At 47.7% G+C, this 11,861-nt stretch overlaps 2 protein-coding genes across 8 annotated transcripts in view; one reads left to right on the top strand and one right to left on the bottom strand.

The window, feature by feature from the left end:
• asap2a (ArfGAP with SH3 domain, ankyrin repeat and PH domain 2a) overlaps positions 1-9,372 on the top strand; it is a 27,904-nt gene extending 18,532 nt beyond the window's left edge. For all 3 annotated transcript variants that reach the window (XM_029137936.2, XM_041069321.1, XM_055506066.1), the window contains 19 exons: positions 367-470; positions 550-619; positions 874-961; positions 1,536-1,584; positions 1,821-1,987; positions 2,300-2,433; positions 2,812-2,906; positions 3,019-3,208; positions 3,303-3,388; positions 3,487-3,602; positions 3,867-3,934; positions 4,025-4,132; positions 4,220-4,439; positions 4,926-5,078; positions 5,168-5,273; positions 5,631-5,689; positions 5,858-5,937; positions 6,481-6,600; positions 7,783-9,372. In XM_029137936.2, the coding sequence (XP_028993769.1) occupies positions 367-470; positions 550-619; positions 874-961; positions 1,536-1,584; positions 1,821-1,987; positions 2,300-2,433; positions 2,812-2,906; positions 3,019-3,208; positions 3,303-3,388; positions 3,487-3,602; positions 3,867-3,934; positions 4,025-4,132; positions 4,220-4,439; positions 4,926-5,078; positions 5,168-5,273; positions 5,631-5,689; positions 5,858-5,937; positions 6,481-6,600; positions 7,783-7,857 (2,088 nt within the window). In that variant the 3' untranslated portion in view covers positions 7,858-9,372. The remainder of the gene's footprint in view (positions 1-366; positions 471-549; positions 620-873; positions 962-1,535; positions 1,585-1,820; positions 1,988-2,299; positions 2,434-2,811; positions 2,907-3,018; positions 3,209-3,302; positions 3,389-3,486; positions 3,603-3,866; positions 3,935-4,024; positions 4,133-4,219; positions 4,440-4,925; positions 5,079-5,167; positions 5,274-5,630; positions 5,690-5,857; positions 5,938-6,480; positions 6,601-7,782) is intronic.
• On the bottom strand, positions 9,289-11,861 carry itgb1bp1 (integrin beta 1 binding protein 1). 5 transcript variants are annotated; one of them, XM_029137946.3, is made up of 7 exons: positions 11,729-11,861; positions 11,020-11,133; positions 10,853-10,931; positions 10,642-10,772; positions 10,467-10,559; positions 10,233-10,382; positions 9,289-10,152 (listed from the first exon to the last, which is right to left on the bottom strand). In XM_029137946.3, exons 2-7 carry the CDS (start codon positions 11,089-11,091, stop codon positions 10,081-10,083), a joined length of 597 nt encoding a protein of 198 aa, XP_028993779.1. In that variant the 5' UTR covers positions 11,092-11,133; positions 11,729-11,861; the 3' UTR covers positions 9,289-10,080. The 5 variants fall into 5 exon arrangements, with proteins under 5 accessions (XP_028993779.1, XP_028993777.1, XP_055362042.1 ...); XM_029137944.3 differs by having other exon boundaries at positions 11,662-11,808; XM_055506067.1 differs by having other exon boundaries at positions 11,020-11,183; positions 11,662-11,778.

The raw sequence follows: 11,861 nt of genomic DNA, 5'->3' as shown, positions 1-11,861 counted from the left end.
CGTCTTTTGTGAAACAAGTCTAGGAGAGTAAGTGGAACCCTCGACAGAAGCTTTGCTCCTGTTTTCATTGTGGTGTTCTGTCCATTTAAAAGTTCGATCAGCAGCAAGTCATTTGTGTTGTCATGCAGCCATCACATCAACACAGTTCTCACCTTTATTTCTAGACTAAGTGACATAGAATAGTTTTATTTTACATTTATTACTTTACTTTATATGTACAAACTTGTTCAGGCTCAGGGCTCCTGTGCTGTAATTCTCACAGGATCATCTCGGTGGCTTCCTCCTGTCTTGATTAGCTTCATTAGCTCAGGTTTCCATCTGTGTAGGATTTCGGATGCGTCATTCTGCCTTTGTGTGTCTCCTCAGGACTCCCAGGCGCGTCAGAGCACCACCTACAGCCTCCACCAGCCACAGGGGAACAAGGAGCACGGCACCGAGCGCAGCGGTTACCTTCACAAGAAAAGCGATGGGTGAGTGTAAAAAAATTAATTAATTAATAATTAATTAAAACATTGTGATGTGTGTTGAAGTCAAATTTTTGTTTCGCAGATTGAGGAAAGTTTGGCAGAAGAGGAAGTGCACGGCGAAGAACGGATATCTGACCATCTCACACGGCACGGTGAGCCAACACTACAGCCGAAACGGGTCTCTGGTTGAAAAACTGCAACACGCTTCATTCCATCCAGGCCAAAGTCACAAATTACACGTCGTCTTAACTCCGTTCATTCCCATATAAAGATGAAGCTCCTCTCACAACAGATGTTTCGTTTGGCCCCTGCTGCGGTCAGATATGGATCAATGCATCACTCTGACTCTCTCGCCTTGTTGCTCTCTCTCTCTCTCTCTCTCTCTCTCTCTCTCCTCCCCCTACAGGCTAACCGACCACCAGCTAAACTCAACCTGCTCACCTGCCAGGTGAAGCACAATCCTGAGGAGAAGCGGAGTTTTGATCTCATATCACGTACGTCCTCTTTCCTCTCATTTCATAGCTGTCTTGCTTCAGCGTTTGAGTCTTTACCCTCCAATAACCAGCTTTGTTCATTTATTTCCTTTTCCAATCAGGGCCTGTTGTCCTCTAATGCCTCGTTTTTATTAGCGCCATTCTTGCAGGAAGCAGTGGGACTGAATTAGCATTCAAATGTTTGACAGCAACAGCAAAACACACACTGCAGACGTAGATTTTAACAAATATATGTAGAGGTTTATTTATGTCAACAACAGAGAAATAACAGGAAATGAGGAGAACGATGATGCAGCTAATACTACACACATTTATCCAAACTGATGCTGCTGTTGAATTGATGAGGCAAAGCTTCAGTCCCCGGAGACGCAATTCAATTAAAATTGCTTTGGGTCTATAAAAATAGTTCTCTCTCCCTGGTTCCTTAACATGAACAGACAGAAACAGGAGCTAAGAGACTTTTTCTTATTGTCTTGTCTCAGTTCACCCCCACTCTGACCTGTCTGACACTTCAATGCCCTCTGGAGGAAATCACTCTCCATCTCACTCCTCTTTGTTCCTTCTTTTGTTCCAGATGACAGAACGTATCACTTCCAGGCCGAGGACGACCAGGACTGTCAGATGTGAGTGTCTCTGTGGGTTTCCTGTTTATCACCTCCACCACTTTTCCTACTTCACACCTCGTCAGAGGTTTTTGTCTTGATCCTCCACTGCTCCATGTTTCCTCTCACTCCTTTCTGCATCGGCTGCTTCCAATTCCCACCTCCCGACCTCCTTCTGCACCGTCTCCCTCTCTGTCATTGTTCTCATTTCCGTCTGCCTGACTCATGTCTCCTCCCTCCTGTCTCCCGTCCTCCAGCTGGATCTCTGTGCTCCAGAACAGCAAGGAGGAGGCGCTGAATCAGGCCTTCAAAGGGGACCAGCACGTGGGCGAGAACAACATCGTGCAGGAGCTGACCAAGGCGATCCTGGGAGAAGTCAAGAGGATGACGGGGAACGACGTGTGCTGTGACTGCGGCGCTCCAAGTGAGATTCAAGGATGGATGGAAAATCTGTCACTGAACTGAAGAAGCTAAATCGAAACTTCATTTAAATGCATCTGCCAAAGTCAAACAGCATTAAAAATACAAATCAGATATTAATTTTATTATGGCAGACATAGACATTAGTCCAATGGACTAATTAAAGCTAGTCTCAAGACAAGTATCTTGTAAGAGTTTTTAGACTGGACGTAGACTGTGTGATGCGCAATAGTAAAAAGCCCTTCAGCTTTCTGCAAGGAGGCACAGAAACGCTGCTTTTGCTTTAGCGCATCCTTTGTTGGTCTCCTTCTTTCAGACCCGACGTGGCTGTCCACCAACCTGGGCATTCTCACCTGCATCGAGTGCTCGGGGATCCACAGGGAGCTGGGAGTGCACTACTCCAGAATCCAGTCGCTCACTCTGGATGTGCTCAGTACCTCGGAGCTCTTGGTAAAAAAATCATTTTGCGTCTGTCTTGTCACTGAATCGCATCACAGCCCATGTTTTCACAGTAACACATGCAGAGAGAGAGAGACAGTAAATTAAGACGAGGCATGAAATAGTGGAGAAGAAGGAACAACATCGTTTGGCATCATTCTCCTCCTCCAAGACTTCTAGAAATCTGTGAATAGCTAAGTTTTTTTTTTTTATACTTTGGCTTTTCTAATCGCTGTTTGTTGGAGAGATTTACCGCTTTAGGGACAGTGTGGATTAAACGCTTCCAGCCCATGGTGTTAAGACGCCACAGACTTGGACTGATGTAAATGAATGGATGCGCTGCGGAGAGAAATGGGAACCGACTCGTTTTAATTCGCGTGTGCTCCACAGCTGGCCAAGAATGTGGGGAATGCAGGCTTTAATGAAATCATGGAGGCGTCGTTGGGCGCCGAAAATGTGGTGAAACCCAACCCAGCGAGCGACATGTAAGTCACCCCTGCCTCCATCACTTCCCCCCATCCTCCGCCTCCAGCCCCTTTCCTGTCTGCCGGTAATAGAAGCCTGTAAATGCCCGCGTGTCCTCGCTCCTTGTTCCAGGCAGGCGAGGAAGGACTTCATCACCGCCAAGTACACGGAGAAGCGCTTTGCCAGGAAGAAATGTCCCGACGTGCCGTCGCGGCTCCGCACGCTCTGCGACGCCGTGAAGGCGCGGGACATCTTCTCTCTCATCCAGGTCTACGCTGAGGGGGTGGACCTCATGGAGCCCATTCCTCTGGCCAACGGACACGTCAGTAAAACTGGAGCACCGACGGCTTTGATTTACCGGTCGCCGCCGTTCCCAGCGGAGCTTATGCAGCTGGTGCTGTTGTTCTGTCTTTCAGGAGCAGGGGGAGACGGCGCTGCATCTCGCTGTCAGACTGGTGGACAGAACGTCTCTCCACATCGTCGACTTTCTCACTCAGAACAGGTGAGTGGAGCCACAGTACGAAATGCACCAAGGCTGCGTTTGACTGAGCAGAGTCCAGGTTGTTGTTGGTTTTAAAGCTTTCCCCTCCTTTTCGCCAGCTTGAACCTGGACAAGCAGACGGCCAAGGGCAGCACAGCTCTACACTACTGCTGCCTCACCGACAACAGCGAGTGTCTGAAGCTGCTGCTGAGGGGGAAGGCGTCCATAGACATCGGTAAGGAGACGCAGCTTCGTTCACTGTCCACACGCTCAGATGGTCGAGTCTCTTATTTGGTTTCTGTACAGATGCTCTGTCATCATGTCTCTTTTCCGCTCTGACATCAGCAGCACTAAGGAGGAGGAGAGTTGTTTGGTGTGGGAAACGGGCTAATTACACACAATCTCCTCTCGTGTCACTGAGATGAGATTGTGTGTTTGTGCTTACGTGACGTGTGTGTACAGCAGTGATTATATGTTGTTATGCTGCGTTTCCTTCCAGCTAATGAAGCCGGGGAGACGCCGCTGGATATCGCTCGAAGGCTCAAACACCTACAGTGTGAAGAGCTGGTAAGTTTAGGGTACAACCCCAGCATGTGACTGGTGATGACATCACTTCCTGGGACACTCATTTGCATTTTTGTGTGTGTGTGTGTGTAGTTGAACCAAGCGCTAGCAGGGAAATTCAATGCCCACGTCCACGTCGAGTACGAATGGTGTCTGCAGCATGAAGACCTGGATGAGAGCGACGAAGATCTGGACGAGAAGGTTAGAAGCAGCAACATGTAGTTTGTGAAACACATGGAAGCACAGGTTCTGCCTGTGGCCCGCTCTGACCCGGTGCTGCTCCTCCAGCCCAGCCCTCACCGCCGAGACGAGCGGCCGGTCAGCTGTTACACCCCCAACAGCAACTCCCACGTCCAGTCCAACCTGGGCTCCGGAGGCCGGGAAGCCGCCAAACAGCGGGCCTTCGTGCCCAACCTGGTCAACAACGAGACGTACGGCACCATCCTCAGCACCAGCGCGCCTGCGCCATCCGGCGTGGCTGCTCCGCCTCTGCCCCCGAGGAACCTGGGTAAGATCAGTAGTAGCCCAGGCAGTGCAGACAGACGGATGAGCTGCTGTTTCAGAAAGTTGGTTGACCTCTGCGTCAGAGGACGTTGACCTTGTGAATTCCAATGGTTTCATATCCACGAAGGGGGATTTTTATTCATTTGACAAAGTGCTTTGGAATAACAAAGCCGATTTAGGTGATTGAAATGAGACATTACCCGATGTAAAAGTCTTTACTGATGGCATGTTTAAGTGCGGTCGCTGTACGTCTGACGGGCATTTGTCAAGTTCACTGCCAGACTTTAATAACATTAGGAGCCGAGTGGAGAGCTGCCGGCCAGCTGTGTCGCCCCCACCACCCTCCACATTCTGCACATTCCCTCTCCCCATGAACTGTCGCTCTCAATTACACTCGATTGGAGAGGACTTTAAAAGCCTGTGCTGTTCTGGCCGAGTGCGGCGCATTCCTCCTCTTCACCCTTTTAATGATCTCCTCGCTCGCCCTCAGTCCAGATATCCAGCCTGGGGGGGATCAGCCAGTCCTCACCGTCCAGCAGCTGGAAGCCTGGCTCCCTAGACCTGGTTGGCAGACAGAGGTCGTGCTCAGACCCCCCCAACATGCACCCTCCCGCCCCCCCCATGAGACTTACCTCAACCACAGGTAGGGGTCTGGCTTGCTGTGGACCTCTTTCTCCCTCTCAGCTGACCCAGATGTGTGTTCAGTGTGATTTGTGTTGCCACGTTCCCTAGGTCTGGTTCCTCCGTCTGTGGTGAAGTTGGAAGCTATGAGCATTCAGTCCAAGACGGGCCAGGGACCACCAGGTTCCCGGGCAGCGCCACCCAAATCCCCTGCAGGGTAACAAACACCAATCACACTCCCAGCATGTTGTTTCTCAGATGTGACCTCCTTGTTACTGAATCGTCCACCAGGCAGATTTAATGTGGTAATGTAGTGACTCTACAGCCTCTATGCTGGAGAACATTATGCGCTAGCCTACGGGTGCATCTTGTAATGTGCTGTTTGTGCCCCGTAAGGAATGAGGCTGCACGGCTGCTCTTTAGCTGCTTCGTTAGCTTCCAGGCGAAACTCAGACTAGCAATAACTCACTACAGTCGCCTCTTTTGTCTATTACCCCCCACGGGGTTGTAATTAATCATGACCAGAACTCTGTTGTCGAGAGTTAAGAGTTCGCATTGTGCTCTTGTTTTCCAGCAACGATAAAAGCTTCGGCAGAGGACCTCTGAATCGCACGGCGTCCACCGAGAGACCAGGTGAATAAACAGATAAGACCACGCGAAATCTCGTTTAATCAGCGCGTCCGTGCAGCAATCAGAAGGCTTCACACAAGCTGCTTTACTGTTCGTCAGATACTGTTGTTTTGTGTGGATATGTGGAAAGTTTTGTTGTCCTTGTGATATAATTTCCTCTTCCTGTTCCAGCTAAGGAAGTGCCAGGATGCCCCCAGAACTCCGTCGGTCAGTCTCTCCCTCCAGCCCCCATGCCGAGGAAGGCCTACCCAGTGAGTGCTCTGTTCCTGACTATCATCTGCAACAGTAAATGAACAGTAAAGACAGTAAAAGGCTGATTTACCTCTCTAATATTGATTAATACAGTTATTATCGGCAGTTGAACGTGTTGTTATCTCTTTCATGACTCTTGAACCTATTGTCTCAGTGTTTCCAGTATTTGCTCATGCTTCATGTAGTTTCACTTGGTGCTCAGGCAGAGAGCTTCCTTTGGCTTTCTCAGTTTTCTTTGATGGTGTTTCAGTTTAAAAAATGGAGAAAAACTACCTTTTATTTAGTCGGTTAGTGGGGAAACATGACATGTCATCACTCAGTGGTTTTGATGTTAATCATTGGTCCTTTTTACAATTAATGTCAGCTAAAACTTTTTTCCCAATAAAAAAAATAACCATCTGTGTAACATAAACAGGAAATCGGAATAAGGTGGTGACACTGAGAAAGAAGTATTTTTAACTTTAATTGACTTCTCAGAGGATTCTTTATTTTCTGTCTCTTTCTCACACAATGAAACCGGTTTGTGCTTGTCGTCGTCTCAGAAACAGAGGCCAAAGCGGGTCAAAGCCATCTACAACTGCATCGCCGACAACCCAGACGAGCTGACCTTCTCCGAGGGCGAGGTGATCGTGGTGGACGGAGAGGAGGACCAGGAGTGGTGGGTCAGTATCTCTCCCGCTGCTTCAGACTTGACTAGCAGCTCAGATTAAAGCACAAAACGCTCCCAGTTCAGCTCATTTCCCACTCCGGTCTCATTTTCTCCAAGTGGATGTCAGTGTGCTCCGTAACCATGGTGGCTGAGAGCCATGAGCTCATTCTGGCTGACACCTCCTCTCTCCTGCTCCTCCTCTTTTTCCGCCTGCTGTTTCTTCCTCTGTGGAGCCCCTTGTGTGAACGCTGACCAGCTGCAAGTTGTTTTCCTCCGAGCCACCTCTGCAGATATGACCGTATTTAGTCATTCTGTGTCCCCGCGTGGACCCAGAGTCCTCGGAGGTCACCGTCGCGCTTCCTCCCCGTCCCGTGCCGAGCGGCGTTGTTACTGTGGCCTCATCCCGATGCTGCAGACACAATGCAGAGCGATGAGGCATCCGCTCCGGGCAGGAGATCAGCTGTGGGAGTTGTCACCCTTGGAAGTTCAGTTTAGCTAGAAATGACTCAAGCTGCCAAAGTTTCACTTTGAGTTTGTGAAGAGTTTCGCGTAAACTGTGACTTATTGTCTCTTGTGGAGTTAATTAACATGTTTTTCTTCTTCTTTTTGCCTGTCACTGTAGCCTTGTTTACTGTAAGCACTGTTGGAGCAGAATCACGTCATAGCGTTTTATTTTTAGGTATAGAAGACATTTAGAATGACTTAAATGAGGATTATAAGTTCTGTCTTCCTTCCGACACAGGTAATATGTTGTAGAAAAGTTTAATGTTTGTTGTGATGTAGCTTACTACACTAGGTTCAGTATAAAGATGGCCTGATTGAGTTTTGGTTAATTAAATTCCCCTTTTTTATTTGGCTTTTATTCACAAAGACTGACTTTGTGAAGAAAAGCAAATTGTAGCAAATTCCAATTTCACAGAAAAATAAAAGCACTTTATTTACTGTTGCAAATAAGGCAAATATTATTCCCTAAATATTAACTCTGGGGCTTCAGGACTCAATATTGAATCCAACAGCTGTGTTTCTGTGGTGCAGTAGAGTTGTATGTCAATTTTAGATCCATTTATTTAGTTACACCAGTCAAATACTTGTGTTTGCTCCCTTAAATCAGTTCTAGAGGCTCAAACATCCTGTTTTGTGTGTGTCTGTGTGGTTTTCGGGCCTCTGACCTCGCCTCTGTCGTTCTGCTTGACAGCTGGGACACATCGAAGGAGACTCACTGAGAAGAGGAGCCTTCCCGGTTACGTTTGTGCACTTCATCGTCGACTGAGCGCTCTTCCTGGTTTGCAGCGGCCCTCCTTCACCGTTTGGGACGGCCAGCCAGCAAAACAAGCGCCATTGTCTCCTTTGTTATGTGTCAATAATGAACAGATCCTGGCACCACAGACGTCATTGCTGCGTCAGCACCTTTGGCTGAAACCTGTGCCCGAAAGCCTGGATAATATATCTGACATGGACTCTGACTTAAAAGAAAAAAATCTGATTGTAGGGAATGACCTCTCCTAATAAATGCACTTTCCTTGTCTTTATCAACTCAAGACACGTGACATAATGAAGGTTGTATGTGCAGTATTAGTTTTATCATTTTCTGATCAGCTACATTGTACCTGTTAAAGTACGAAAGGCTACAACAGTGTCGTTCATCTTCTTACCAACTGTAAATGTGAACTTAGTCTTACATTCCACCTGTGCATGAGCTGCTAGGTGTAGCTTTGACTCTGTAGTAGCCCTCCTGCAGGGAGGTTTTCCTAATGGTGCTAAGTGAACCCTGGAATATGCCACAACCTGAACCCGAGGCAGCGATTCCTTGCTCCTGTGTCAAGGATGGACTGGCGTTGGAAGGGGGGATGCTGTGTGTGTGTGTGTGTGTATAGAGAGTAATAGAGCTGCAGGTGAACGTCTGCCTGCGTTATTCCAGGAAATGTTTGAAACCATGACTTCAGTTCCCCCCATGATTATTATTTTTTTAATAAAAAGATGACATTGAGTGGAGCTGCAGCAGATGGTAATTATCCTTGCCGAGTCTGGCACCTCGGGCTGTCTTCGCCTGCCATTTGCCTTATTAGAGTAGGAGCAAGCGTGTGTGTGTGTGTGTGTGTGTGAGTGTTACTTGTCCGCAGAGAATGAATAAATATTGATGAGGGGAAAGGTGTGGGGATGTGACGCGAACTGAGTTAGCTGTGACTTAATTCGCTTCCTCTTGCCTTCCTCGAGTGCCGGCAGGTTGTGTTAAGTCTCATCTTTGAGTCTGGCTCTACCAACCAGACATGGAGGAGGCTCCTTCCTCCAGCTAACGCTTCCATATCTGTATATTTCTAGGGTTAAATCGTGTAGAAAGATGAATTTATCTATAGCCTTGTGAAATAAATATAAATCGGACAACGTAATTAACTTTAGTCTCGGTTGCAGAGCAACTTTGTTTGTTCATAATGTTGATATTTAGGCATTTAACCAGAAACCAGAGCCTTCCATGTATTTGTTAATGACAAGAAGAAGCATGTGGATCGCGGCTGATCCACTCACTTCACATTTAAGATTAACTCACTGGAATAATCTATCCATGTACATACGTTGTTTTGTCGATATTTAAGTGTATCACGTTTAATGCACTGTGGGCCTCGGCTGGACCTGCGTGGGTGGTCAACATTACACTCGTGCACAAACTGCAAGAAATAATCTCACTTTGTTTTCATTCGCCGTCTGTGGATCACTGCATCAACTCTTAACTTTATTGTGCAAGTACATGGGAAAATGAAACTGGAAGAATAAAATATGAAACCATAAAGGGCTTTGGTCTGCTTCTTAAATTTTCTGACTTCTACAAACAAGTCTTCCTTTATTTCTTTTCTGGCCGTACATTGTGTATTTCGTAATGTTTCAGTCTTCAGTCCTTCATACACAGTTCCAGTCACCCACTGAAGCGTGTGATGCAGCTAGAGCTCCATCTAATGGATGAAAACTCATCGCGAGACCATCGTAACAGACACATAAAGAACTATTCTAGTTCCAGGACATGTGCAAAAACAGAGAAATTTAAAACAAGCCTCCGCCGCCTCTGTAACGTACCTGTCAGTCCAAGGAACTACTTCTGCAAAGCACTCGTTAAGACATAAGACGGGGCTGAGTGGTTTAAGGCGTGTGCTTGTCATGAAGCCTGTGTACCGTCTGTGACCTCTCCCATGAATTAGCAGACGAGTGATGAGACGTACCATTTTAAACATTAACATCACTGTCTTAATGCAACATCATCCCTTTTGCCATTATAATTATTATTATTATGAAAGGCCCAAAGGCACATGTGAGGTAAACTTCCAGGGATATGATTAAATTAAAGTCACATCTGTGTTGAATGGGCAACCAGTACATAATGCATCAAAGCTCAAGTCCTGCAAACGGCATATGTTAAAGACACGACGGCAAAAAGAGGAAACGGTTGCAATCTTTCGACAGAGACAATGCAGCTGCGGTGGTTCCTGGTGTTGGTTCCGTGGCCTCAGGACTTGTCCGACATCAGAGCGCAGTCGAAGGAAGAGGACAGCACCTTGCAGATGGACTGCGCCTGCTCCTGGACAGACAACACACACGCAGAGCGCCGGTCAGAGGCTGCGCGGCCGCAGGCGGAGGCCGCGGCGGCGCCGCACTCACCGCGCTGGCGCACTGGTACACCCAGATGCTGCAGTCCGCTTGTTCTGCATCGGTGGTTTTGAGGGCCAGGAGGTTCTTGCCGGCGCCGAGGCCGTCGTCGTAACACAGCATGCGCACGATCAGGTAGAGCGGGTGGCGATGCAGCACGTTCTGACCACATGAACATCGCCTCGTCAGCAAATGCTCATTGAGGTGAATACATTTTGTCCATTTTTCTGCTGCTTTGTTACTCACACACTGGTCCAGCGAGGCCACTTTCACACCATACTTAGAAACTCCAAGGCTCATCTCCTCGTCTCCCGGCACAAAGGGCAGCTTTCCATCTTGCTGCGAAGCCAAGCACATTGATGCATTCATAAATTAATGATGGGTTTACTGCAGACTTCTTAAAAAATCTATAGCTTCGTACCTGAGCAGCATCTATATAGTTGATGAGGTCCAGAGGCTCCTGAAGGGTTTTACTCATTTCAAACTTTAAGTTCTCGATAGCTCCAACATATTTCACGCGGAACTCAGCACACGTATCAGATGCGCTGTTACCTAAAAGAACCCACATGTGAAACAATGAGACGGGAGCAGAAAGAGGAGTGGCCCAAGTAGAGGTGCCAGTCAATACTGACCTGAGCTCTTGGTGGAGTCTGTATCAAGGCTGGCGACGGTGCTCGATCTGGACAGTCCTCCCAAACTGGAGTCCACTGACTGCACCCACACAAACACAGGAAGCCGTTGGTGAAATGACGGAAGAGCCTTGTCTGAGAACCGCTTGGCGTGCGCGTCTGTGTTTCACCTTGCTTTTGGTGCTGATCTCACTGCTCTGCGAGCTGCTGCTGCTGTGGCGCTTCTTGACCTTCCGAAACATCCTTCACCATGACGACCGCATCTAGCCCTCCAGCCGGCCGACCTGGACCATCACAGAGCGCCGAGCTCAGCAAACACAGGCAGCTCCGCCTTCTCCAGTCCCAGCAGGGACAATGAATAATTTAATGTGCAGCACAGACTGGTGTACAGTTTAAATTATGGATGAATGCGAGTCTAGAAGTGAAACTAAAATTATTATCATAGAATTCTTTTTAAAAGTGGCACATATGCCTTTTATAGACTATAGTATATATAGTTTACAACTTTGAGTAAATAGTGGGACTTTGCCAAAAGTCTTAAAAGGCAACTTATTCCCCTTTTATTAAAAATAACAGATCTATCAAAAGTTACGTTTACATTAAATTCACTAAACACTGTAGAGAAAGCGGAAACTGTTGCAACCTAAAGGAAAAGTAAAAGTTTGAATGACACCGTCCCTCTCCACCCACGCCTTTAATGTCCCCTCACCACGTTCATCCTCTCACTCTCGCTGAAAACCCAGAACTTTGAGGGTCCAAACCCGACGCGACCTACGGATCGCCGCTAACCCAGCCGGCGGCACCGGGCCTACCTGTTGTACCGTGTGTCTCGTCGCACCTCTGAGAGTAAATCGTCCCTAAAAGACGCTTTCTGTTTACCTCCACTGACTCTTTGGCTTCCCTTTGAGTTTTACAGCCTCCACCCAACGCTTAAAGGGGACGCTGCAATCTGCAAACGCAATTTTAGGGTTTAGCATTTATCTTAATAAAATATGCACTGCTTTGAGGTTGC

This window comes from Betta splendens, chromosome 22 (assembly GCF_900634795.4).
Source record: "Betta splendens chromosome 22, fBetSpl5.4, whole genome shotgun sequence".
Taxonomy (NCBI): Eukaryota; Metazoa; Chordata; class Actinopteri; order Anabantiformes; family Osphronemidae; genus Betta; species Betta splendens.
The sequence above is the reverse complement of the archived record's forward strand: the minus strand, read 5'-3'. Positions and strand labels throughout refer to the sequence as shown.